At 52.0% G+C, this 26,958-nt stretch overlaps 1 protein-coding gene across 2 annotated transcripts in view; it reads left to right on the top strand.

Moving 5' to 3' along the window:
- Positions 1 to 26,958, top strand: part of PPP1R16B (protein phosphatase 1 regulatory subunit 16B) — an 87,394-nt gene that overhangs the window by 49,193 nt on the left and 11,243 nt on the right. For both annotated transcript variants that reach the window (XM_032845807.1, XM_032845808.1), the window contains exons 3-6: positions 18,341 to 18,411; positions 22,338 to 22,483; positions 24,515 to 24,618; positions 26,255 to 26,379. In XM_032845807.1, the coding sequence (XP_032701698.1) occupies positions 18,341 to 18,411; positions 22,338 to 22,483; positions 24,515 to 24,618; positions 26,255 to 26,379 (446 nt within the window). The remainder of the gene's footprint in view (positions 1 to 18,340; positions 18,412 to 22,337; positions 22,484 to 24,514; positions 24,619 to 26,254; positions 26,380 to 26,958) is intronic.

Below are 26,958 nucleotides of genomic sequence, written 5' to 3'. Positions count from 1 at the left end.
TTTCCAGGTTCGTCCATGTTGTCGCAAGCCTCAGCCCTTGTCTCTTTTTTATGGTTGGATAATAGTCCTTTCAGTGGCTGTGCTGCGTTTCGTCTGTCTGTTCATCAGCGGATGGAGAAACTGCTGTTTTGTTTTGTCTTTGTTTTTGTTTTGAAACTGCTGTTTTTAAAAGGACTTGGAGAGGGAGGGCTGGGCCCAAGGGGATGCCCACACATGCACACACACGACAGTCCACCCTAGGGCCCACCCCCTGCAGTGATGGCCAAAGGGCACTGTGGTCATGGTTCCTCGGGCCTCATCAGTGTGTTAATGCTCGAACATTCTACCTGGTGTTGATGGGAGTGACAGAGGGGATTGGTCCTGGGGGTGGTTAAAGATCCACCAGGCACCCAGCCTGGGAGTCACCAACGTGCATGGGTCAGACACAGGGCTTTGGAGCGAGACCGTCTGGGCTCAAATCCCAGTTCTGCTGCTTATTGGCCGATCTTGGGCAAATCACTCAATCTCTCCATGCCTCAGTTTCTCTTTTTGGCTAGATAGAAAGAGTATCACCTACTTAAAAGGGTTGCACCAAGGACAAGATGCTGCCTTGCTTTAGCACAGTGTCCAGCACAGCGGAAGGTTCCAAAGCATGACGGCCATCAGTTGTCAGTTGGCGTTCAGCCATAGACATGTAGGCTTGTGGGGGTGCTGAGCCCCTGACTTGGCCTGGTCCCTGCCAGGCATCCTCCCCGCGTGGTTCCAACTATTTGAGTGGTAATCTTGTTACCATGCATCCCTGTGACCCCCACCAAGGCGAGGGCTGGGGCCGGTTTGGCTCAGCCCAGTACAGGTGCCTGGCAAGTCTGTGTAGTGGCCGCATACCCACGCAGCTTCTGCCTTTTGTGTCTGGAGTCCAAGGCCCTGCCCCAGTGAGCCAAACTCATGCCTTTTCATTTTGAGATAATTTAGGTTCGCAGGCAGGTACGAAAATAACAGAGAGATCCCTTCTACCCTTGGCCCAGTTTACCCCAGTGGTAACATCTTAGAAAACTATAACATAGTCTCACAACCAGGAAATTGACATTGATACAACTCATCAAACCTACTGGGTTTTTTGTTTTTTGTTTTTTGTTTTGTTTTGTTTTGTTTTGTTTTTTTGGCTAGTTTTCATGCACGAGAGAGAGAGAGAGAGAGTGTGTGTGTTTAGCGCTGCAGTTTTTAAAATCACAGATGGAGATTTGTGTGACCAACACCACAGTCAAGATACAGAATTTAAAAATATTTATGACATGCTGAAATGATAATATTTTGGATACAGTAGGTTAAATAAAGTATATTATAAAAAATAAAATATAGTAAGATTAAAATGCAGTATTAAGATTAAAACATTAAGATGAAAATATATTGTTACTAAAACCTATTTATTTTGTAGTGTTGCTACTAGAAAATTAAAAAAATACGTATGTGGCCCACATTATATTTCTGAACATCACCATCCCTCCAGAAGTTTCCTTCATGCGCCTCTCCAGCTAGTCCTCTACCCAACCCTTGGCAAGTTCTGTTCTGATGGCTTTTTTTTTTTTTTAAAGTCTCTACAGGATAGTTGTTTGTTTGAGGCGAAATTCACATAACATAAAATGAACCATTTTCAAGTATTCAAGTCTGACATTTAGTACGTTCACAGTCTTGGGTGACCACCACCTCCATGGAGTCCCAGAACATTTCCACCCCTGCCCTCCCCCCACAACAAGGCCGTTCTATACACGTTAAGCAGTCACTTCCCCTTCTCCCCTCCCTGCAGCCCCTGGCAATGGCAGTCTGTTTGCTGTCTGTGGGCTTCCCTACTTTGGTGTTTTTTATAAATGGGGTCCTGTGATATGTAAGGAGTCCGGCTTCTTTCATTTTAGCAGAATGTTTTCAAGTTCATCCCTATCATAGCACATGTCCACACTTCATTACCTTTTGTGACCAAAGGTAGGTACACACTTGGGTTGTTTCCACCTTGTGACTAGGTTTTGGCTGTTGTGAATGATGCTGCTGTGAGTACGGGTGCATAAGTATTAGTTTGAGTTCCTGTTTCCAATGATCTGGGGCAGGTACCAAGGTGTGGAATTGCTGGACCATATGGTAATTCTGTTTTTGTTTTTAGGGCACCGTCAGCCTGTTCTCCAGAGCAGCTGCACCATTTTACATCCCCACCAGTGACACCCGAGGGTTCCAATTTTCCCACATCCTCGCCAACACTTGTTTTGTCTGCTTTTTGATTCTAGCCACCCTAGTGGGTGTGAATCACCCAGTTAGTTTTGCTTGTTCTAGAACATCATTCAAGCAGAATAACAGCATGGACTCCTGGTGGGGGGAGGTTCTTTCTCTCAGCCTACATGTGAAGCTGTTTGAGGTGTGCGGTCTGAATGCCTGAAACACTGGGTCATGGCCCGTGGAGTATGTTGAAGGGAAGAGAAGACTCTTGAAGGCATAGGTGGCAATTCACTCCCCTGGTCCCTGAAATCCCCTGCTGTGCCTTGGTGGTGGACTATGAGGGAGGCCATTGGGGAAGGTCTCTCCAAGGGCTTTAGGGGACCTGAAGGATGAGAAGGAGCCAACCTTGGGGAAAGATAGAAGAGGCTGGGCTAGAGGAGGGCATCCTAGCAGAAACAGTCACATTAGCAAAGACCTTGCCTCAGGCAGGGAAAGATGCTTCAGTGCCAAGTCGGGAAGGGGATAAAACCAGTGGGAACAGGAGGGATGCTCCTGCTGGTGATGGGCCATGGTGTGGGGGCTGCAACCTTGTGTTAGCTACAAGTGGGTCCCAGGGCATGAAAGGCCACACCTCAATGCCAGCTCTCTTGCTGCCTTCCCAGCCCCAAGGGGCAGCTCCTCTAAGACACTGTGGCTCATCCCAGTGCCTTACAGCTCTCAAACTGGAGGACTGGGAGGTGGGGATGAGGAGGGGTGCAGTCAGGGGCTCCGAGTCTGAGATTCCAGGACACAGGCCTGTAATGCCCACAGTGACTCTTGCCCAGTCTCCGAAGCAGGCCTGGAGGCTCGAGTCTTGCTGACCCACCTGCACCCTCATCCTGCCAGACTCATGGGGGATGGGGTTGGGGTTAGTGGATGGCTCAGCCCAGTGCTCTCCACTCACTGGAGAGCTTGGCACTAAAGCTCCAAGTCCGGACCCATGCTCTGGCCAGAATTTTGGAGCTTGGAGAACAATTTGTTCTTGCACACAAAGTCCTGAACCCAGGACCTGAGTGCCCCTGAGCTCTATCTACAAGAGGAGAATGGACCCCAGCTCTGACTTACACAAGGCCATCTTTGGACGTTGACTTCCTTTGAGATGAAATGGGAAAACTGCACCCAAACAGGTATGGGAGCTAAATGGGAGGGAAACTCCCTTAGGGTCATCTCTGGGTCAGTCTGCTTCCGAGTGTTGGTTTATTCATTCAGCAAATGGTGTTGGCACCTACTTTGTGCCAGGTCTCACGGTGGGAGCACAAGAGCAGATGGCCTATAAATGTTTGTGGGAAGAAGGAGAGGGGAGGGGCAGAGAGGGAGAAAGCAAGGAAGAAAGGAAGAGAGGGAGAGATGGAGAGACGGAGAGATGGAGGGAGGGGCGAAGGAAGGAAGGAGAAAAGGAAAGAGAGAGGGAGGGAAGGAAGAGGGAGGGAAGGGAGAATGGAGGGAGGGAGGGGGGAGGAGGAGAGGGAAGATGGATGGACAGAAATACCCTTCCAGAGCTCACATCTGTGTCCACAGTCATCGACTAAATGCAGTCCAGCTCAGTGCTGCTCGGAAGGAGGACAATGTGAGCCACATACTTTAAATTTTCCAGTAGCCAAATTAAAGTGGAAAAGGAACAGGTGACATTAACTTGTATAAAGTATTTTCTTTAACTTGATATATCCTTTCAACATGCAGTCAATACAAAAAATTACTAAGACATTTTCCATATCTTTTTTTTTTTCTTTTTTTGGTTTAAATCTTCTGAGTCCAATGCCTTTAATGCTCACGGTGCATCTCGGTCTGGATTTTGCATATATGAGGCTCTCACAGACCCAGAGGTCTCACGGCACCTTATGGGCCACTGTGAGGATGACAGGGGCTCTGGCTGTGGTGCACACTGTCTCCTGAGGGCGCCTAAGTCAAGGTCAAGGAAGACTTAGCTGAGGTGGTGCATTCGGTCTTGTATTCATTCACTCATTTAATGTTCAACTCGTGATTCCTGAATGTCTCCTGCAGTGGCCTCAGGGCTGGGCAGGGATTTGGCTGGTGGGATGAAGGGAAGAATATTCCAGACTGTGGGGAAGGCAGATTGCAAGCTGGAGGAGGGTGGAGCCCGTGTCTATCTTGTTCACTGGTGTGCCCCCACACCTGACACAGAGCTGGAGCCTGGTGAATATTTGTGGAGGGGAGATGAGGGTGGGGAAGCGGGGTATTTTTAGAACCCAGGAGAGCTAGGAAGGAATGATGGCAGAGGAGGCTGGAATATCCAGATCACCGGGAGGGCTTGTCAAACCATAGATCCCGTAGGTCTGAGGGTAGAACTACAGGATTTACATTTCCAACAGATTCCCTGCTGCTGCTGCTGCTGTTGCTGGGACTCTGTGTGGACCTCTGGGCTCGCCCACGGACACTGTGAAGGCAGTGGGGAGCCATGAGAGGATTTTGAGCAGGAGAGAAGCACCTTCGGGTCTGTGATTTAGGGAACTCCGGGTGGCCTCTGGGGGCAGGGATAGGCAATGTCCTCCCCTCTCAGCCAAGTCAATGGTCCCTTAGCTCAGGAAGGTGCCTCAAGACCTGGTCCCTTCTCACACAGCAGGGAAGCCTGGGCTATGCCCCTGCCACAGAAAGACCCAGGCATGTTTTCAGCCCTGAGGGGTTGTGGGGAATAGAAACCCTAGTCAGCTGTAGGATTCGGCACCGACTTTCCCTGGTTGACTGTGAGGGGCGGGAGGCTCAGGTTGGGGCAGCTGGGTGGCCTGGGTTCTGGCTCAGGGTTTCTCGAGAGGTTGTCATCGATATGTTACCAGAGCTCCTGTCATCTGAGGGCTGGAGTGGGGCAGCAGGTTCTGACTCCACCATGGCTCGCTCACACGGCGGGTGGCAGGAGGCCCCAGTCCTCACTGAGTGGTCTCTCCATAGGGCTGCCTGCATGTCGTCTACACATGGAGGCTGCTTCCCCGAGTGAGCGATCCAAGGAGCAAGCCAGAGCCCACCCTCTCTTTTGTGCCGCAGCCTCAGAAGCCACACTCCATCCCGTAGAGCCACACGCCAGTCAGCTCTAGTCAGTGTGAAGCCTACGGCAAAGGCACATGTGGGCAGCGTTTGGACACTGGCTGCCACACTTGGGCTGCCCCGAGGCTCTATCTTGTGGTCATCCCACAAGAGTGCCAAAAATGCTCACGCCCTAGAGCCACCATTTGGTGGCTGAGAGCTTGAGGACATTCCCATGGAGGGTTTGTGTCAGGGGAGAGCCACCTAGCTCATGTGGTCATGATTGTTATTGTTGTCATCATCATCAATACTCTGTGACCTTCCTGTCAGATAACCTCATGACGTTATAACCCCTATTTTACAGATGGGGGAAACTGAGGCTCAGGTAGAGGAGATGACATGCCTGGCATCAGATCACTGGCTAACAGGGTCTGAATCCTCAGCCGTGACACCCGTGTCTGCATGCTAGGTGCCATGCTTAGGTGGCTTGCCTGTCCCCCAATGGTACGTTCTGGTGTCCCCACTCCAGACTGAGAATGATTGTAGCAAAGGTCAGACCAGCCCATTCATTCCTCTGGCTCAGAGCCTGGTGTGGTGTGTGCTGGCAGAATAGGAAACAGGAAGGTTCTGGGCTGCACATCCCCAGCTCTTGAGACCTGGGGTCAGGCTTAGCTCCAAGACAAGCATGGGACTCGTCCTGGCAGAGCAAGCATGGAGTTCAAGTGCAGGGCTACTGGAGTCCCTTACCAGCTGAGTGGTTTGACTAGGAAGCTGATTAGACTCGCTGTGCCTCAGTATCCTGGTTATAAAATAGGAGTGACCAGAGAGGCTGCCTCGCTTCTGCCTGGGGCTATTGTGGGGATTCGGTGAGCTAATTCCTGCTCTGTGATGGGCACACAGTGAGTGCCCAGTACATGCTCACTCTTGCCATCACCAGCTTGTTAGATGCTGATGTGTTTGCTCCCTGGTCCCACATCTGGCTGAGTCCTGGGGGTAGGATGGTGGAGGACAGTCCATTTTCATCTACTGCTGGGAGCATCAGCAAATGATCCCAGGTCCCAGGCTGAGGACAACCTCAAGTTCCAGACTTAACTCTCCCTCCAGCAGTGGCCCAGTCCGTCCTCCCCAAGCCAGGCCTTGCTCCAGAAGCTCTGGAAAATCTGCAGACTTGCTCTCCTCCCGGCCCAGCCAGCTACCCTCTGATTGAGGAGTGGTTTTTCTGTGTTCTACAGAAGAAACGCTCGTGTTCTCCCTGCCCAGCCGGGTGCCCTGGTTTCTGCAAGCTTGCACAGGAGGCTGTGTGTGCCGCAGCCAGAAGAGGCCAGAGGACAGGTGGTGGGTGGTGGTCCTGGGTGGCAGGGAGCTGCCCTGTTAGGAGACAGCTTCTGTTCTGATGTGGCCAGTGAGCAGGGCCTGTACCAGAAATGACAAAACCAAACACCAGCACATGAAACCCCCCAGCCGTCAAACAGGAAGCAGGGTCAGGATAAAAATACCTTCCTTCCTGCAGCTGCAGTCCCCACCACCCCGGCTTCAGAAGGTCACGCTCTTGACAGGAAGCTCAGCTGCTTGGGGTGGCTGAGCTGGGGCTGGGGGGTGGGGGCGTGCCTGTGGGGAGAGAGGTGAGCAGTGACAGCAGGCTTTCAGGGCTCTGTGCCCCGCATTTCTTGGCAGGTGAAGATGTGGAACCTGATCTGCCCACGCCCCTCCTGGCCAGGATGCAACGGTCTATCTCGAATGTATATTGATATCTTCCTCTCATGTCTGGGACCTCGAAGCTTTTATTGTAGGAGGGAAATGACTGTGGTTTTCAACATGCTTTGTTAGCTTAAAAGTGCTGCACCAGAGATCAGCAAGTTTGCTCTGTAAAGGACCAGATAAGAACTATCGTAGGCTGTGTGGGCCATCCCGTCTCTGTTCTGATGGCGGAAGCAACCAAAAGGTGTATACGAACTCACGAGCTTGCATTCCGTTTCAGCTTCATTTACGGACACTGATATCTGGCTTTCACATAATTTCCATGTGTCATGAAATAGGATTCTTCATTGATTTTTCCCCCCAACCATTAGAAAAATATAGAAACCATCCTGAACTTGCAAGCAGCTCAAAATTGCATGACTGAGCCATTGGACCAGAGTTTGCCAACACTTGCCCGACACAAGCAAAGGGATATCATTATTGGTTCTGTTTAACTTCCTACCTGACACAGGGGTCTCAGCTTCAGTGTTTGCTTCATGGAGTCAAACCAGCTTGAGACCCCGTTCTCCCCTAGAAATTTCACCAGAAATGTAGTTCTTATCACTTGGCTGTCATTCGATAGAGGGTTTTTGATTTTTAGCGGAACTGGAAAATTCTGGTTATGAAGGTAGCACCTACGTATTTTTAAATGCTTGGAAAGTTCTGGCCACCATAAAATAAAAAGCACTGATAACCACAGTTCATATCTTAATTTTCTTTTTCCAGTGAGCCGTGTGTGCCTGTGTGGAATGCATTTTTCCTTTCCAAGTGAGATTGCATTGAATGTACAGTTTTGATCCCTGGTTTTCCATTCTACACTATATATCAGGCATTTCCCACATCATTAAAAATTCCTCAAAGACACAAGCTGCAGAATATTCCATCACGTGAATGTTCATAATTTACCTAATCAGTCTCCAATTGTGTAGACATTTGGGTTGCTTCTGGCAATTCTCAGTTGTGAACAGTGTATCTAAACAATGCTGCTGTGAGCGTCCTTGTCCATAAATCTTACCCCTGACCCCTCATCTTTTCTTTCATATGTGTATGTGCTGGAGATACGGAGGAAAAACTATATTTTCGACTTACATATGGGCAATTTTTGTTGCACTGGATTTTGCTTTGTGGATTATGTGATTCACGGGGTTTTCTCATGATAATGACTGCATTCTCCCTACTCTACAACTGACCCCCAGCAGCCACTGATCTCCTTTCTGTTTAGGATTTCATTTTGAAGTATCTGTTTTTAATCAACCTAACGTTGCTTACCTCCTGTTTTTGCCCTGAATTCCATTCTGCATCATAGTAATGTTGCCACCTCCGCTTTCTTTGTGTTTGCGTTTGGCTGGTTTATATTTGAGCATTCCTTTATTTTTAGTCTGTTATTTTGTTGGGATGTATCTCTTGTAAGCAGCACACACTTGACATTTTTTTTTCTTTTTGACAACCAAATCTTCACTGCTTTATAGGGGAGGGTAGATGATTTCATTTATTGTAGTAGACATTTAGTTATTTTGGTCATCTTGCCACAGGCCTTGTGATGTTTGTGTTTCTATGTTCTTTCTTCCATTCTGTGACTTTAATGCAGATGGTGCTTATTTTCTTTGATCTTTTCCATTGATGTGGAAAACAGAAATCCCAATTTCAGTTTCTTGGGTGGTTACCTTTAAAATTTTCAAAAATCTTGTTTAATTTTCTCAAGCAGACAGGTGGAAGCCCAGAGTGGGATTTGCCCCTGTCCCGTGCAACACAGCGCTGAATTAGAAGAGCAAGACACAGCGTCTTTAGGAGAAAACTGAGAACCAGGCAGACGAGCATGGGGGAGGGCAGGGCATGATTATGGGACAGGAGAATGGAACCGGGGAAAGCAGACAGAATGGTCAAATGGGCAGGCGGGAGCTAAAGGAATCTCCCTCTTCATAGGCAACTTGTTTTCTCTTCCTGAATATGGAATGGGTTTTATTCTTGGTTATATCTGGGTGAGGAATCCCTCATCACTAGTTATGCCTGAAACACCAGTTGTGCCTGTCAATCGACCACTCTAGGGTGGTTCTCAACACACATTAGCTAAGTGAGCTTGAGCAAATCATGTAAGTTCCTTGTTCAACGAGTTGATAACAGCACCTAAGTCATAGGATTATTGCAGGGTTTAACTGGGATGAGACATGTAGCATCTGAGAATAATGCCTCACTTGGAAAATATTCGGTAAATGTTAGATATTATTACAATGGCTGTGGAGCCATTTTAGTGTTTATATGTATTCAGTCTCTGCCTTAAGGGTGGGAATATTTTTATCTGTTTCTTGCCTGGAGATATGAAATAATTAGACAAATTTTTTAAAAATGGCAGAGAGATAAGTAGACAGAGGAGTGAGATGAGAGAGACAGGGTCGGGGAAGCAACGGGAGGAAATCAGGAAGAGGAGTGCAGGGCATTTGGGGAGAAGTGGGCCGTTGGGGGGAAACAGCTGGTACCTTGGAGAGTTCCCAGGAGGCCAGGCGCTGCGGGGCAGAAGGGAGATCAGGTTCGTGGATCTCAGGGAAGCTGCAAGGAGAGGTACTGGGAGCATTCTGGAAACAGAATTAGTGAAGAACAGGGATCTGGCACAGCTGGGGTCCAATGTGTTCACGAATGGAATGGGGGAGGTACGAGCGTTGTGTTTCTGGACCAGCAGTGCCCTCGCCTTGAGTTTGAGGTGCAAGCAGGCAGGCTTTGCAGCTCTGGTGGAGAAACCTTACACACATTCTCTTATTAGATGAGTTAAGAGCAGTTCTCCCTCCCGCTGAGGAAATTTCGTACAAATGTCCATGATACACTAGGAAGTTATTCTTCTCCCACTCCCACATTTCAGAAAGACTGTGCATTTTTCATGAGCATTGACTGTGGCTTATTTTCTATATAGGTTTCCCTGGTTTCTTTCTGTTTGTTTATTTAGACTTTAGTTTTTGAGAAGAGTTGTAGGCTCACAGCAAAGATGAGGGTAGGTACAGAGATTTCGCACACCCCCTGGCACCACACGTGCATAGTTTCCCCCATCATGAGCACCCCTGCCAGAATGGTGCTTCGGTTACCCCTGATGACCCAGTGCTGACGTATCATCGTGCAAAGACCACAGTTTATAGTAGGGCCCACTCTTGGGGTTGTGCATTCTGTGGGTTTGGACAAATGTCTAATGATGTGTGTCCATCATTATGGTATCATACGGAAGATTTCCAGGGTCCTAAAAATCCCCTGTGCTCTGCCTAGTCATCCCTTCCCCTGCCCAACTCCTGGCAACCACTGGTTATTTTCCAGTGTCTCCATAGTTTTTTGCCTTTTCCAGGATGTCATATAGTTGGAATCATACAATACGTAAACTTTTCAGATTGGCTTCTTTCACCTAGTAATATGCATTTCAGGTTCTTCCATGTCTTTTCATGACCTGATAGCTCATTCCTTTTTAACACTGAATAATATTCCACTGTCTGGAAGTACCATGGTTTGTCCACTTACCTGCTGAAGGACATCTTGGTTACTTCCAAGTGTTGATGATTTTGAATAAAGCAGTTATAAACATTTGTGTGCAGGTTTTTGTATGGACATCGTTTTCAACTCTGGAGTAGATACTAGGGAATGTGATTACTGGATTGTATGGTAAAAGTACGTTTAGTTTTGTAAGAAGCTATCAAAGGCTTCTATACCACTTTGCTTTCCCACCAGCAATGGATGAGAGTTGGCTGTATTTATGTGGGTCTGTCTCTGGGCTCTCTATTCTGTTCCATTGCTCTGTTTGTTTTTCACCCATACCACACTGTCTTGATTACTGTTCCTTTGTAGCAAGTGTTGAGGTCAGGTAGTATCAGTCCTCCAACTTTGTTCTTCAGTGTGATTTTGGGTCTTTTGTCTCTTCATGTAAACCTTAGAATCAGTTTGTCAATATTCATGAAATCACTTGCTGAGATTTTGATTGGGATTGCATTGAATCTATAGGTCAAGTTGGGAAGAACTAACAAACACTTTGACAATGTTGGATCTTTCTATCCATGAACGTGGAATATTTCTCCATTTATTTTTCTTTGACTTAATTCATTAGGGTTTTGGAACTGTTATAGATAATATATACAATATACATATTTTCCTAGATGTTCCTAGATATTCCTGGTTTCATTTTCTTAGAAGGAATCTTTTATTTGGTAAGTCTCTCAACAAATATTTGTTGAGCTCTTACTCTAGGTCCTGGATACTCCAGATAAGAAGACAGACAAGATTTGCCTGCATAGAGTTTGCCTTCTAAAGGGTCTGCAGTCACTTTTTCCTGTATACATCTAATACCAGATGTAAGTTACACATACGCAGAAGCATCTGATAGCTGATGTGAGTCCCTCTCCACAGCTCCTGTCCAGCACGACCGTGTGTCCTGGGCATGGAGGTTCTGGAAAGGAAAAGATTATAGCTCCATGCCTGGCATGCCCTCAGCCACCTTGTCTTCATAGTTTTGAAGGTATTAGAGATGCTAAGAGAGACACTGACCTCTTTGTAGAAGTCAAGGGATGAAGATTCTTTCCGAGATGGAAATATCTGTGGCCTGGGCCAGGAGGCTTGTCCAGAGGAGGAAGCACAGAACCGCCCAAGAGAGGGTGCTCTGGCCACATCTGAGGCTTGGGTGGAGTCTAGGCAGGCTCTGATTACAGCTGCAATCATCAGATGTTGACCAGGAGCTCAAATCATGTCACTGTAGCTAAAAAATTTATCGTTCCTACTGTTCCACCCCTCCAGGGCTTAAAGTCTAGCAAAAACACTGACAAATCCATACACAAATACATCACAGCATTAAGTGTTTTGAGAGGGAACAGAAAACACACAAGAAGGGTAGCTCACCCAGCTTGGGTGATGAATTCACAGAGGAAGTGACATTTACACTGAGACATTTAACCCAAGACCTGGTTAAGAAATAGCCAGGCTAAGTAAAGACAGAGAAGGGCAGAGGGATAGCTCATGAGAAGGCCTGGAGATTCAAGAGAGAGGGGGGTGCCTGGTGCACCTGGAAGTGTCCACGGTAGTTAGGAGGGAAGCTACTGGGAGAGGCGGGCAGAGGCCAGATCATTCAGGGCCCTGAAGGGACCAGGTGGCCAGTGGCTTCCTTCTTCCTTCCCCTTACGTGAAGTAAGAATTGAACACCTACCGTGTAACTGCTACTGTCCCAGGTGCTATGGGTATAGTAGTGAATGGGACAGATGCTGTGCTGACCTCACAGAACCTGGGACTGGCAGGGGAAAGAACTCTCAGCAGCATGCTCAAGGCCAGCTTAGAGCCCTTTCCTTTTTTTTTTTTTAATTGAGATATCACTCACACACCGTGAAATTTACCTTTTAAGTGTGAATTTGCGGTCTTTAGTATATTCAGAAGGTTGTACAACCATTGCCTCTATCTAGTTCCGGAAAATTTTAATCATCCCAAATGAACCCCTGTACCCTTTAGCTGTCACACCCCAGGGCCCCCTCCTCTCAGGCCCTGGCAACCAGGAATCACTTTCTATCTTTATGGATTTGCTTATTCTAGAGATTTTATATAAATGGAATCATATGCTGTGTGGCATTTTTGTGTCTGACTTCTTTCCCTTAGTGAGATGTTTTCAAGGGTCATCTATGGGGTGGCATGTGTCAGCATTTTGTTCTTTTTTTGTGGCTGTATAATATTCCACAGTATGAACAAACCACCTTTTTAAAAATTTATTCATCTGTGGATGGGCCCCTGGATGTTTCCACTTCAGGGCCACTATAAATAATGCTACTATAAACATTTGTGTACAAGATTTTGTGTGGATGTTTGTGTTTATTCCTCTTGGGTACATCCCTAGGATCCAAATCCCAGGTCACATGTTAACCCTACATTTACTTTTTGAGCTGCCTCCAGACTTTTCCACAGTAGCTGCTCCATTTCATGTGCCCACCAGCAATGTACACAGGTTTCGATGTCCCTTCTTCCTTGCCAACGCTGGTATTTGTCCGACATTTTTCTCCAGATGGACCCTGGAAGGAGGCTCCCCGGGGAAGAGCGAGGCCTGGCTCCTGGGGTTTGTGCCTGGGGATGTGACTTTGAGGGAAGCCTAGGTCCTCCTCGCCCATCCTCCAGCGCAGCTGTGTCATCGCCCCAGATCCTGGGGTGAACTGCCTGGCAGTGGAACGGGCTGCACCAGCCACTGCAGAAGTCACCATCAGACTTGACTGAGTCTCCGCCCCCAGCCTCAGGCGGCTGGGCTTCCCTGGAAGCAGCTATTTCTAGCTATTTCTGCTCTAGGAAGGAGCAGTGGTGGGCGGAAAGGTTGAAATTGCTCATTGGAGTGATTTTGGAGGGACCCTGCTTGAAGGACCCAGGGCAACCTATCTGAGAGCACTGGTCCTTCTGGCCTTGCCTGAGCAGCAGGGTGGCCCCCCTGCAATCCTGGCCCCCTGGGGAAGGGGAGAGCAGAAGGGCAGCAGAAGAACTGGTTTGACCAGGCTGTACCTGCAGGACCCTGGGAGACTCTAGGCAAGGCTGACCTGGGACCTGAGGAAGAGGAGGAGGTGGGATCGATGTGGGCAGGGTTTTCCATGGATGGGGAGCAGCCCGGTGGGTGGGGGATGGCAGCTGGCGTCAGGCCAACAGAGTGCCTGGAATCGAGTGGGGCGGGGTCTAGTTGGAGTGGAGGTGCGGCAGGAAGACAGACGGACAGGGCGATGGTACTCAGCCTCCCGTGTCAGCCCCAGAGCTGTGCTCATTCACCACAGGACCTCAGGCTACGTGTTCGCCTCTGTGCCTCACGTCCTCATGTGCCGACTGCACTGACAGGGTCATCGTGATGACTGTCAGTGGTCATTCTCTTGATTACCGAGTCCCGAACGCTGAGCTGCCGACAGTGATCTTGGCCCTTCTTGCACTTCGTCGTCGCTGTGGCTCTCTTCTGCGTTCACCCTCCTCCTCTTCCTGCTGCTCGTGTTCCCTTTCCAGGCCTTTGTTAGGCACCATTTTAGCCAGGTGGTTGAGTGGTCAACCTTTGGAGGCAGCCCGCCGGGGTTAGAAATCCGAATTCTGCTGTTCCCAGACATGGGCCCTTGGGTAAGTCATTTCACTGGTTTGAGCCTCAGTTTTCCCATCTGTGGATTGGGACAGTCACAGCAGACAGGTAAAAACAGCAGGTCATTAATCCCCAAACTGGATCAGGAGGACTGATGGATGGATGGACAGAGGTCTCAACACAGCGCCGAGCACCGTTAGCACCGGACTGCACAAAGAACAACTAGACATGTCCGGTGTGGTCTCCTGGCAGGAGGGGAACGAGGGGGTACCCCACTGCCAGCCTGGGAGTGGGCCAAAGGGCCGCTGCCGTCAGCTGCCTGATCTGGCTGCGCTGCCCGTGGAGGCTTAGAGAGAGAGATTTGCTGCTTCGTTTCTGTATAAAATCCATATTGTTGCTTTTCAGTTCATGAGTCACACACCTTGTGGTGTGTCTGCTGGGCTGTGCCCATGTCCCCACAGTCCTGTGGCCCCAGGAGCAGGCAGCTCTGGGGGCCCCAGAGCCTTCTTCCCCCCTTACTTTGTACATTCACACAATAGATACCGCTTTGTTTTTGTTTTGGAATAAGAATTTTGTGTATTTAAGGTGTATAACAGGGTGTTTATATATGTGTGTGTGTGTGTGTGTGTGTGTAGAAATGATGACTCCAGTTAAGCTAATTAACATATCCATCTTTTTAGATAGTTACCTTTTTTTCTGAGATGTTGGTCAAAGCGTTCAAAGCTGTAGTTACACAGGCGCTAATGCACGGCGTGGTGACCATAGCTGACAATCAATACTACAGTGAGAATTAGAGGTTTGCTGAGAGAGTAGATTTCAGGGGCTCTTGCTACAGTAGATAATCCTGAGGCCCTTGTTAGGAGCCAGGCTCCCTTGTGGAACCCAAAACACTAAACAAAGAATTATATAATTACTATATACTAACTAATCACCCCGTACTTGTAAACTGGGAGAGGTGCTATTGTGAAGCCAAAATGCAGAAATGCAAGGTGCTATGGGAGAGAGCAACTCAGGCAACTCGGCTGAGATTTGGGTGATCAGGGAAGGCCTCTCAGAGGAGGTGACCTTTCAGCTGGAACTGAAGTTTCACGAGGAGTTTGCTGGGCTGAGAGTGAGAAGAAAGAGGGCTCCAGGCACAGGAAATGGTGTGTGGGAAAACCTGGAGGAGCCCAGTTTTTGTTTTGTTTCATTTTGACTTGGGAAATAAAAGAAACCAGTGTGACTGACCCAGTCACCGAGGGATTCAGGAAGGGGCAGAGGTTGGATCAGGCAGTGCCTCGGAAGCAGTGGAAAGGTGGGCTTTGTTGCTGGGTTCTGGGTGGAAGCAGAGGTGAGATGGGGTGGGAGGAGTGTACCCCACAAACATGACTGTGCCAGTCACATGGCCGGGTGACAGCAGCTCGGCCCTCAAGCACCCCTGGCCAGCCGGGATGGACTGAGGTCCACCTCCAGGGGGCAGACACCTCTGTCTGGCCGTCGCAGGCCTGGAGCAGGAGCCACACCTGTGATGGCATGTCCCTGACCAGCTCGAAGTCAGGCAGTCTGCTCTGCATGGTGGAAGGGGTCAGGTGGCAAAAACCCCCCACAGGCTTATCAGCAGTGATTTCTCCCTGCAGAGGCAGCCCGCCACCCGCTTCCTGCCGGGATGGGTCGGTTCAGCCTCACTTGCTACAGCTGGAGATGGAAGGGAGCAGATGGCCCTGCTTGGCCCAGATTCCAGCCAGATTGTCAGGGAGGTGTGGGCGGAGGGACAGGGTTGGTGCCAGCAGCAGGAATATAGGAGAGGAGGGTGGGAGCTGCCTCCTTGCTGTCTTAGTGGGACCTTGCTTGCGTGGGGGGCAGTGGGGACCACTACATTGTGGTTCTTGAACCAGCAGGTGCTCAGAGCTCTCTAGCAAGAGATGTCTCTGTCCTTTACAGCCAAGGCACGTGCTCTTGGAAACACAGGATGTCAATGGTTACGTCCCCAGCACCCAGCACCTGGCAGGATCAGGCAGGAGCTTCGTGGTTGTTTTGCATTGGTATTAAAAAATAAATAAATAAATAATGGTAGTAGCTTTCAGGTATTTTCTTACTTAATCCTCATGGCAGCCCCATAAAGGAGCCCCTGCTGTGATCCCCATTTTACAGATGAGGACACTGAGGAACGGAGAGGAGGAATAAGTTGCTTACAGACCCAGCTGAACAAATGTGCGAGAGCAGGTGGCTCACGCTGACAAACTGATGACCAAGCCTGGGATCTGGGGCTCTGGGATCCACACTGACCTAGGTGTGGGCAGCCACGTGTGAACATGGCTGGCTAGAAGGGAGAGTGTGTCCCTGTTCTGTTTGTGCTCCCTGAGTCCCAGTTAACCCCTGAGACACCCTCAAGCCAGCTTTCTTCATGGTGCAAGGTGCTTGGAGAGCAAGAGATGAACCTGGAGAGGTATGGAGATGGGACTGCTGGGTACAGCTGATTAAGTTGCACACTGTGCAACTCTAAGGCAAGCCATTCACGTAGACTATGATGAGAGCAATGCCCCCTGGAATGGGGCAAGGTGGCCACCCTGTAGGGGTGACCCCACCATGCAGGACCTTGAAGACCAGGGTCTGCAAACCTTTCCTATAAAGGGCCAGATAGTAAATATTTTAGGCTCTGTGGGTCATACAGTCTCTGCTGTTGTCGGGTGAAAGCAGTCTCAGGCCACGTGTAAAGAAATGAACGTGGATGTGTTGCAGTGAACAACGTGATCTACAGGCACAGGTTGCCTGCCAGACTCAGCCCGTGTACTGTAGTTGGCCAGCCCCGCGAAAGGACTGTGGACTTCATTCCAGGAGCAAGGTGGAGCCACGAGAGGGTTTTAAACAGGAAGCTGGAGGAGGCAAGCTCATGTTTAACACAACCCTGAAAGACCCGACCGCACCCCCAGGACCTGCGGTGTTCCTTCTGTCCTGCGTGTGGATCCCTGAGCCTGTCTGTCTGCAGGAGGAGGCCCGGCTGGGTCCTGGGGGGCTCCGCTGCTGTGGCTCTGCTCTCTCCCTCCTCCCCACACGAGCTGTCAGGGCTCCTGCCGGGCTGGTTCCCTCTCTGGACCTGGGCCTCGGGGTCAGAGCAGAGCAGCCCTGCGGCCAACAGTCTGGCCTTCAGAGTCAGAGCATCTGATTTGCTGTGCATGGTCACGTGTGACTGGGACTCTCTGTCTCTTCTTTTCCATGAGGGGAGTAGCTACAGATGGGGACCCATGAAAGGAGGCCGTGTACATGCACCTGGGTTCAGAGGAAGGGCTCAGTAAGAAAACACTGTGCATGTAGGAATCATTTTCCTTGTGGAACCAGAGGCGGGAAAGTCTGATTGTGCCCTGGGTGTGGGCGGTGGGGTCTTTGCTCCCTTGTGTCCAGAGCCAGGCTCCCCACTGGAGCAGAGCCCACATACAAGGGGGCCTTGGCTCCTGCATACGAAGGGCTCTGTAGAGATGGGGTGATTTGTCACACCTTTGGCTGAAAATAACTGTCCGCCATGGGAGTCATTCCACATCGGGGGATCCCATGCAGCATGGGGAACACCCCGATAATTACTGTGCACAAATGTCGCTTTTAGCAGCTGGTGTTTAATGTCTGCCTCAAGGACTGTCTTCCGGAACAGGAAGCCTGGCCCACCCTCCACGGCCCCCACCATGGGATTTGAACCCTTGCCTCATGCGAGCAGAATCTTCCCCAAGCCCTTCCTACATGGGAACACAGTGCCCACTTCTACTCTCCTGAAGGCCACCAGGGCATTCCCTGTGGCCTGCAGATGGGTGGGCTGGGCCTTGGTGATCTGTGGCTGTGCCATAAATGACCTTACTCAGTGCTGAGGCTGAGACCAGCTACCGGGGCATCTGGGAGGGGCCTGCAGACAGCGCCGCGTGGGACTGGTGTGGACCATACCCTCTACAGACTCCTGCCACTCCTAACCCCCGGTCTGCTGGAGATGGCATCTCTTGCTAGAAGCCTGGTGGAGGCCTCAGTCTCGCCTTCGCGTGGACCTCAGTTCTCACTCAGGCCAAGGAAGCCGCGGGGCTGTGGCCCCAGGAACTGGGTCTGGCGAGGATGGAGCTGAGGACCCGCGCCCATCCCCCACTGCTCCTGAGACCTTGTCCCCCGCCCCTCACACCCCAGCACCTGCTGGGGGTGCTGACCCAGTATCGGTCCTGCGGAACGGATGGTCTTCTCCCCGCCCTTCCCAGCTCACTCCTGGTTTCCCCACAGCAGCTTCCTTGTCCTCCTGTGCCTGTTGTAAAGAGTCAGTAGGATGGTCAGCTTCAGGCCATGGGGGAAAGTGGGTCTCACCCGGCCCCTCGCATTGCCGCGTACTGGTGCGTGACGGGATGCTCACTCCTGTCCCCTCTGTTGCAGTACGCTACTTCCTGAAGAATAAGGTCAGCCCTGATTTGTGCAATGAGGATGGACTCACAGCCCTGCACCAGGTAAGGCCAGGCTCGCTGGTGTCCCCCGATTGCTGCCCCCCTACCTGAACAGTTACCCCACCTCCCTGCTTTTTCCTGCCCAGAGCCCTTAGGGAGGAGGGGGGAAGGGGATCCTTGGCTGCCTCATCTGAAAGGCTCTTCTCTCCTCGGGGGAGAGACGTGGGTCTGTTACGAACATGCCCCCGGAGCCCCGGTGCGGAGGCATGCCCAGCACACGCGCGCGGCCTCCAGGGACAGGGAGCCTTTGTCCACTGCGTCCTCACTGCCCAGCGAGAGGCTTGCAAACAAAGCAAGTTTGTTTTGAGCTTGAAGTTTATGAAGCGTGTCTATTCACACCCACCAAGGCACCCCTCTACCCTGGTGATGGAGGTGATTGACCTGCCTGGGCGTCACACACCATGATGTGTGGCCACGAACCAGGTGCTCTCACAGCAGGGCAAAGGGCTAGCCCCCTCGCTGGTCCCCAGCACCCAGCTGCCCCGCCCTGTTTCGCTCTTCGCGCTGTGGCCACAGGGATGCTCAGGTCAAAGTCTCACATTACTCAAAGCCCTCTGTGTCTTCCCACAAGGCTCCTCAAGGCCTGGCCCCCGACTAGCCCTCCGGGCTTCCTGGCTCTCCAGACTCCAGCCCTGTGGCCTTTCTGTTCCTTCCACACACTGGCTGCTCCGCACTGCATTTCTCCCGGCATGCGGGCATGTGGGCATGTGGGTATGTGCCCGCTCGGCCCCAGGCGGCGGAGAGGGCCCAGGCGCTGGGGTGCGTGATACGGCATCCTTACCTTCTGAGCACGCCCTCTGGTGGCCGTTTGAGCGGTTAGCTGAACCGTTTGATGTTGGCCTCCCTCTGTCCAGAGCCTCGTGAGCGCAGAGCCCAGGTCACTTGTTCATTGGTACGTCCTAGTGTCTTCCCCCACGCTGGCATACAGTGGGTGCTCAATATGTGCATGCTGACTTAAGGAACACACAGAAGCCTCCCTGTGCCCTGGCCCAAGTTTCTGAGCAGGGGGACTTGAATGCAACATGGTGGGTGGGAGGCCAGGCTGCCGGACTCCCGGGCTGGTAAGAGCTTCTCCCTGTCCCCATGAAGGCAGGAAGGGATGGACAACGACTGACCACTTCCCCCATCCAGGAGCCCCAGGAGCAAGCCCCACCCCTGGCCATCAGCCCAGTGGCTTCCCATGTGTCCTTTTGGCTGCTCTTCCTGTGCACAGGGTGTCCCGCATCCCCTCATTCTAGCTGTGTGATCTTGGGCAAGGTACTTAAGCTCTCTGTGCCTCACTTTCCTCATCTGTGAAATCAGAATAACTAGCGCCCACCTCACTGGGTTGTTGTGAGGATTAAGTGAGTACTCATGACAGCCCTTCGCGTCTCCCGACATGGCACGAACGTGAGATGGTGTTGTCAGTATTGAAATCCGTCCCGTTGCTCGTGTCTGCAGTCATTTCGCTTCTGTGAAGCGTAGGGTGAGCCTCACAACAGCCCTTTGAAATCTTATCCCCATTTTACAGCTCAGGAAACTGAGGCTCAGGGATAGCACCGTCCAGTAGAATGTTCTATGATGGTGGGATGTCCTGTGCATCTGCCCCGTTCTGGACGGTGGACGGTAGCCGCTAGCCACACAGGGCTCCGGAGCACTCGGGATGTTATTCTGAGGAGCGAATGAGGCAGTTCGTGGCCAAAGGCTAGCGAGGTGGTCCCAGGGCTCCTCCACTGCACTCCCAGTGGTTATCCATAACGTGACTGGTGGGGCTGTCGTTACTGTTGTCACTGCCCCTGCATCTGACCAAGGAGCACATTAAGAAACAGCTTCGCATGACTGGCAAAGGGGAGTGGCTCTCCTCTTGGCAGAGGGAGCCCTCGGGGTTTGTAAACTGAGACTGATGGTTTGGTGAGGGTGCAGGGTGTAGGAAAGGGAGCGCCAGGGAGACAGGGAGGCGGTGGAGCTTCAGCAGGCAGTGGGCTGGGGGCAGGGCCTTAGGAGACGGCATCCCCACGCCTGCTGCTAGATTGAATGTGGGAAGGGAGGGGGTGGGAGGAGTCATCCAACGGCAGGTGCCATTTTCTACCTTGTGGAGTGTGGGGGAGGAGGGCTGCCCACGCCACCACCGACCACTGCAACGTGCACCCCAAGCCCAGCCCTTGCTCTGGCTGAGTCTTTCAGGCTGGGCATCGCTCTCACAAGACTGCAATTCTGGTTGCACAGTCTCCTCCCTTTTCCACCTGAGCTCCCCTGCCACCCCATCCTCACGTTTTCTGGAGCCCCAAGGGTGGGTTTTCTGGCTCTGCTGTCCCCTGACACGGGGGAGGTGGGGCTGAGTCACTTCTCCTTTGGACAGGGGCTTCCTAGACCCACCTCCCAGCTACAGCCAGCCTGGGGCCCCTTGCGGCTACCCACGACCTCACGCCAGTGCTTTTGGCGCCCTCTGCTGGCCATGCAGCAATGCTGCATGGTTCGCTCAACCCTCTTGAGACAGAGCCACCCTTCCTTGAATCCCCTTTACCCCGAGGTTCTGGAGAGATGCCCTTAGACCCAGCCAACCCCAGACCGGCCAGAGCAGAGAGAGAACCTGGATCTCTGGCATCCTCTGTGCAAACAGCTGCTCCTTTCCCACATGCCGTTCTGGTGCTGAGCCCTGGCTCTGCTGGGGATGGGGTTGGGCACCATGTCCCCCCACCCATCTCCACACCCAGGGCTTTGGGTTCCCAAAGGTGCCCCTGATTCTTCTGCTGACATCCAGTCCCTTCTCCCTCTGCCCATAGATACTCCTGTAGGCCCAGCTGCCATCATCTCCTAACTGGATGATTTCAACATAGCTTCTCACTGTCCCTCTCCACCCCCAAAAGTGCTCGCACACAGTTGTTCTCCACATCCACCCCGAGGGAAGATTAAAAAACAAAATAAAACAAAGCAAAACAAAACAAAAAAACCAAGTCTGATTATGTTGCTTGTCTGAGTATAACTACAGTGTCTCCCACTGCAAGAGGGCTGAGCCCTTACGTGGTTGGGGAGTCCTGAGCCCAGACCCCTGCCACATCCCCTACGGCTTCTCCATCCTGGCCTATTAAGTGACTCCTTGTCTTCCCCCTCTGCCCTTGCCTCTCTCTGCTTGTGGGCTTGAAGCCCCTCCATCCCCGTGGAGTCTATCTCTGTCTGTGTCCCTGGAGTGTGAGAGCTCTAACGGCTGTTAGAGCTCTTTGTCTCTCTGAAGGGCTGCTGAGAGCCTGCCCTCTCTCCAGGACCGGCCTACATGTGGACAGGAGGGAGCACAGACATGGCCATGTCCTTTCAGGGATTATATTGGGGTCCCCAGAGCCCTGAGGTGGGGGTGGGTGCTCTGGGGGCGAGGCTTGTTTACTTGGGGCTTCCCCAGGAATGGAGCTCCTGGGTCAGAAGTCCCCGAGTCAGAGGTATCAGACTGTGACCTCGGGCCATGCCTTGGAGGTGACTGACAGGGAGAGAGACTCCCCCAACAGCCCACTTACCCCACCGACACCTACTCCTGCTCCAACCGGAGTCAGCCCTCCCTGCACGTATTCGTTCTCTAAGGTAGGGTCGTCCATACAATTTTGTTTGAAGAAGGCCTTCAGGAATTAAAAACGATTTTAAAGTCTCATTCAAAATTTCCTTTCATTTCACCAACACTTGCAAAAGCATCTTATTGCCGCTCCCTTATGTTTTTTATGTTTCACTTATATTTACGTCTTGAATATTATGAACTTACTCATGGGGAAACTGAGGCTCAGAAAGGTTATGTGGCTTACCCAAGGTCACACAGCATGGAAGCCATACAGCTGGATTCAGACTCAGACACAGTTTGGCTCCACTGTCCTTCTCGTGGCCTCCCGAGGGGAAGCTGGCGTGTCCCCACCGGGGCCGAGGCCTTGCGGGAGCTGATCCTGCCTGTGTCTCCCCCTCACCCTCTGCAGTGCTGCATTGACAACTTTGAGGAGATTGTTAAGCTGCTCCTTTCCCATGGTGCCAACGTGAATGCCAAGGACAACGAGCTATGGACGCCCCTGCATGCGGCGGCCACCTGTGGCCACATCAACCTGGTGAAAATCCTCGTTCAGTAGTACGTGGCCTTCTCTCCCCCCGTGGGGCTTCCGCCCTGCCTTCGCTAGCTCTCTGTTGGTTTTGTTTTGTTTCTGCTTTCTGTCTCCCTCCTCTCTCTCCTCTTCCTCTCGGCCACCACTTCCTCTGCCTCTTGTGGTGCTTGATGTGTCTCTTTATCCCCACACCCTCCCTCCACCTCTGTTTCTATGTCTCTCTCTCCTCCTCTGCCCCCGCTTCCCTTCCTCCCTCCATCTCTGTGTGCCTTTCCTACTCCTCTTTGTCTCTCTTCATTCTGTCTCTCCCTTTGTGCTCTCCCCTCCCAAACCACCACCCTTGCATTGTCGGAATGGTCCTCATTGGTCTTGGTGTGTAATCCTTCTGATGTGCTGCTGCGATGGGTTTGCTGGTATTCCGTGGAGGACAGTTGCATCCGTGTTCGTGAGGGATGTGGGTCTGTGGGTTTCCTTCCGTGTAGGGGTTTGGTCTGGCTTCATATCAGGGTAGCCTTTTCTTTTTTAAAATCTCTTTCTTTCTGTCTCTCTGAATCCATGAGTTTATACTTGTCTCCACTACCCTCTTTATGTCTTGTTGCCATTTTTGGCTAGTTTGCTATTAAAAAACAACAACAACAACAACAACATATTTCCTTGGCCCTGTCTCCCAAATGCGATTTACATGCTATTCCTTGGTGGGGGGGGGACCTGCTTGGAGGGGCACCATGTAGCAGTGTCTTCCTTAGGAATAAGGCCATTTCTGCATATGCTATTCTGATGGGCTTTTCCAGTCCTCAAATTCCTTCCTGCTCAGGTTCTGAAAACACAGAAAAGACAACATTCCATTTCAAGTGGGTTCTATTGAATTCCCTGATAATTGGTGGGCACTTGAGCTGGGCAGTGGTCCCTCAGGAATGCGGAAGTGCTAGGGGACTGGGCAGGAAACCAGGGGATTTCAGTGCTGGTGCTTAGAGTGGGTCCTGGGAGGCCACGGAGAGCATCTGAGAGCAAGGAGTCAGGAAGAGGGCCCAAGAACAGGTGACCTTTGGCAGAGGTCTCAGCAAAGCAGCAGCTTGTGAGGCGGCCTCAGGGGATGATGGAGGTCACAGCGGAGGATCAGAGGGGAGGATCAGCTTGCCCAAGGCCACGTGGCAGCACGGAGAGGTCTCTGTGCAGGGCCATTGGGCCTGAGGACTTACTGGCGGGGGCCCGTGCCTACAGCTCTGATGAGGACCTGGGTGTGACTCAGTCTTCCAGGAGCACCTGACCGGTGATGGTGCCCAGAGGGAAAGGGGGTGGTGCCAGCCTGGCGCAGCGGGTCCCCAGCGCTGATCTGTACCAGAGTCACGTGGCGTGTGGGTTCACCCCCAGAGGGTGTTTCAGGGGGTCCGGAGTAGAGTCCAGGAAGCTGCCCTGTATTTCAGGGATGCCTGGGTGATTCTGCGGGGCAGCCCAGGACCCCACGTGGGAAACACTGGCCCCAAAAGCAGGTTCTGCCAGGGAGCCCCAAGGCTCGGTCTTGCCCCTGGGCTGTCAGCCTTTGGGGATGGGACTTGAAGATGGTGGGGGAGAGCTTAGGGTGTTTCTGCAGGGGGTTGCAGACTGAAACAGAGCCGGGGTTTGAGCCTTGATCCTCCCACGTCCTCACTGTGTGACCTCGGACAACTGGCTATCTGAGTCTCTGTGTCCTCTTGAGTGAGACGGGCTGACAGGAACAGCCCACAAGGACTAGGATGAAGATGAAAGAAGATGGTGTGTTTATAGGGCCATTCGTGTTATTTATGTTACGATCACCAGGGGGGACTTTGACATTTGTCCCCAAGTGCCTGGCTGCTGGCCCAACAGAGCAGGAAGCTGGTGGAGGTCTGCTGGGGCTGCTCTCCTGGGAGAAGCCGAGTCCTGAAGCTGCTGTCCTAGCTGGGGGGCCCCAGCGAGGGAGAGGGGCTGGGGGCGCTGGGGTGCACAGCAGAGCTGCGGGCGAGAGGCTGGAGGGCAGAGGCTGCCAGACCAACCCTAGCCACACTCCCCTGGCCCTCACTCTCACCCTCTCTCTGCAGTGGGGCTGACTTACTCGCTGTCAACTCGGATGGGAACATGCCGTATGACCTCTGCGAGGACGAGCCCACCCTGGATGTCATCGAGACGTGCATGGCGTACCAGGGTAAGGTCAGGGCGGCATGCCCTGGTGTGGGCACAGGTGCGTCAGTGAGCCGGCTACACGCCTGCCTCGTGCCCAGCGCTCAGGAAAGGGGATGGATTCTTGTTACGATGGTTATCCCAGTGATTAGCAAGACGAGGACACAGAAGGACCCTTGGAAAGCTGTGCTGTGCAGAGGGAGGCATTGTTCTCTGCCATGTCACCCACACGCGTGGGCGGCCTCATCTGGCCCTGTCTCCTCTTCGTCAGCTGTGACAATCCAACTCAATAAACATTCACGAGAAAGATATATTTCCATTTGGGAAAATAATCAAGAATCAAGAACATTCGCGGGTGCCCGCTCTGTGCCAGGCACCACGCGGGCTGCCAGGGGCTGGGGTAAACAAGCTGTGGGCTGTTCTCAGCTCACAAATGAGCTTCAGAGAGGAAACAAATGTAGCAATCAGAGACCTGTCTGCCCCACCACCACGGGGACATATTTCTGAAGGTCTCTGCCAGAAGACAGCTCAAATCCAGACCCTGGGCCACAGTGTAAGGGCCGGCTGGGACCCTGCCCTTGAGTTCCTTCCCAGGGCTCTCTGGTAACCATGATGTGGTCCCTCCATTCCTTGGCATCTGGGCTGCCTGTCCATCTTTGGCCGACTGTCTGCATTTTTGTACCAGTCTGGTGAATCTCTGGGCCCCTCTTTAGGAATTGTGTTTTCAGATGCAGTTCTCAGAATCTCAGGATTGATTATAAAGGAACCCAACGATATTAAACTATAGCTACCAAAATATTCCTAAACGTGTTATGTAGAAACTTGATTAATTCACGAAATAGCAAGGTAGCACGTTAGGAAAGTAGGTGCACTTTCTGTTGGTGTTGAAGTCACAGGCATTTCTTGTCGTGCTGTGGATTTGACTTTGGGCCTCAGGGAACGAAATGCTGCATTTCAGTTCAGGGTTCATGCGAGTGAAATTGTAATTTTTTTTTCCTCCTTTTCAGTTTACAGACCTCCCCCAGATTCTGTCCCAGAATGTTCGATCTAATGGACCTTTGAATAGAACATGTCACTTTCACTTCCTTAAATACATTTAGTCGCTGCCGGTAACACTCAGACTTGTAGCCAGAGACTCAGGCTACAGAACGTCTGTCCGGGTCCTCCCACCTCCGTTGACTCCACTTCGCTATTCAGAAGTTATATGTTTGTCCATTCACTCATTCCTGTAACGGAAATCCATGAAGCACCGTGCCGCAAACGCAGCCGTGGACGGGACGAGGGGAACTAGCAGAGCCCCTGGTCAGCTAGGTGGTCAGGGGAGGTCAGCAAGGGGGGCAATCCCGGCCAGATCTGTGGCTGGAGGCAGAGCCAGCCATTTGAGCGGATGGAGGGGATTGGATGGTGGGGATTTCTGGTGCGGAGGAACAGAACATCTCACAGTAAACAGTGCTCGTGTAGTGCCTCCTGGGCCTCAGGGAGGAATGGCCCCTGTTCTGTGGGCCAGTGCGCGGGTGTGTGTTCACTGGGCCTGGGAGAGAGTGACCCGTGGGCATGGCTGTCTGCTCTCTTGCCCGGCAGCCTCGCCCGTCTGCCCTGCATCCCTCCCTGCCTGGGGCCTGGCCCCGGGGTGCTGACTCGGCCCCCTCTCCCCTGTACAGGCATCACCCAAGAGAAAATCAACGAGATGCGGGCGGCCCCCGAGCAGCAGATGATCGCAGACATCCATTGTATGATCGCAGCGGGCCAGGACCTTGACTGGATAGATGCCCAGGGCGCCACGCTGGTGAGCACATGGGCCAGGCGGGTCGGGCTGGGGGCTCAGCACCAGACCAGCTGGGGTGGACCTGCATCTGGTTGAGGTTAAGCTGATACAGTTGGGGCCTGTCTGTGACCTTGAACCTCCTCCAGACTCACTTTGGGGCTAGGGTTGCTCCTGAAATACGGAGAGTTAGCAGAACAGGGCTCAGCGCCTTGGAGAATCTGGCCAGTCTCAGCTGGGGCTGGGGGTCAGGAGCCCTGTTGCTCACCAGCTCTGTCTCCCAGTTCCTCCTTCACCTCATGTTCCCGGTGTCCATCCAAGCCCGTCACATGGCCTTCCTCCCGTGGTGCCTCCCACGTAAAGACTGGAGCCACCAGCCACCCACTTGTGCATGCCACCTTGCTTTGCACCGTCCATTCCCCTGCCTTAGGATCACCTCTCCCATCTCTCTGCCCAGCCTTAGCAGCCTCCCCGAACCTCATGCAACAGCCTGTCCCCTGGGTTCTTTGACTTTTGTGTCCAGACACCCAATCATCCATCCATCCATCCAACCATCCATCCATCGGTTCCTTCCTCCATCCAGGCAACACACACCTGTGTGCC

This window comes from Lontra canadensis, unplaced genomic scaffold (genome assembly GCF_010015895.1).
Source record: "Lontra canadensis isolate GAN:19392208 unplaced genomic scaffold, GSC_riverotter_1.0 scaffold169, whole genome shotgun sequence".
Lineage (NCBI taxonomy): Eukaryota > Metazoa > Chordata > Mammalia > Carnivora > Mustelidae > Lontra > Lontra canadensis.
This window is presented reverse-complemented; position numbering and strand designations above follow the sequence as displayed.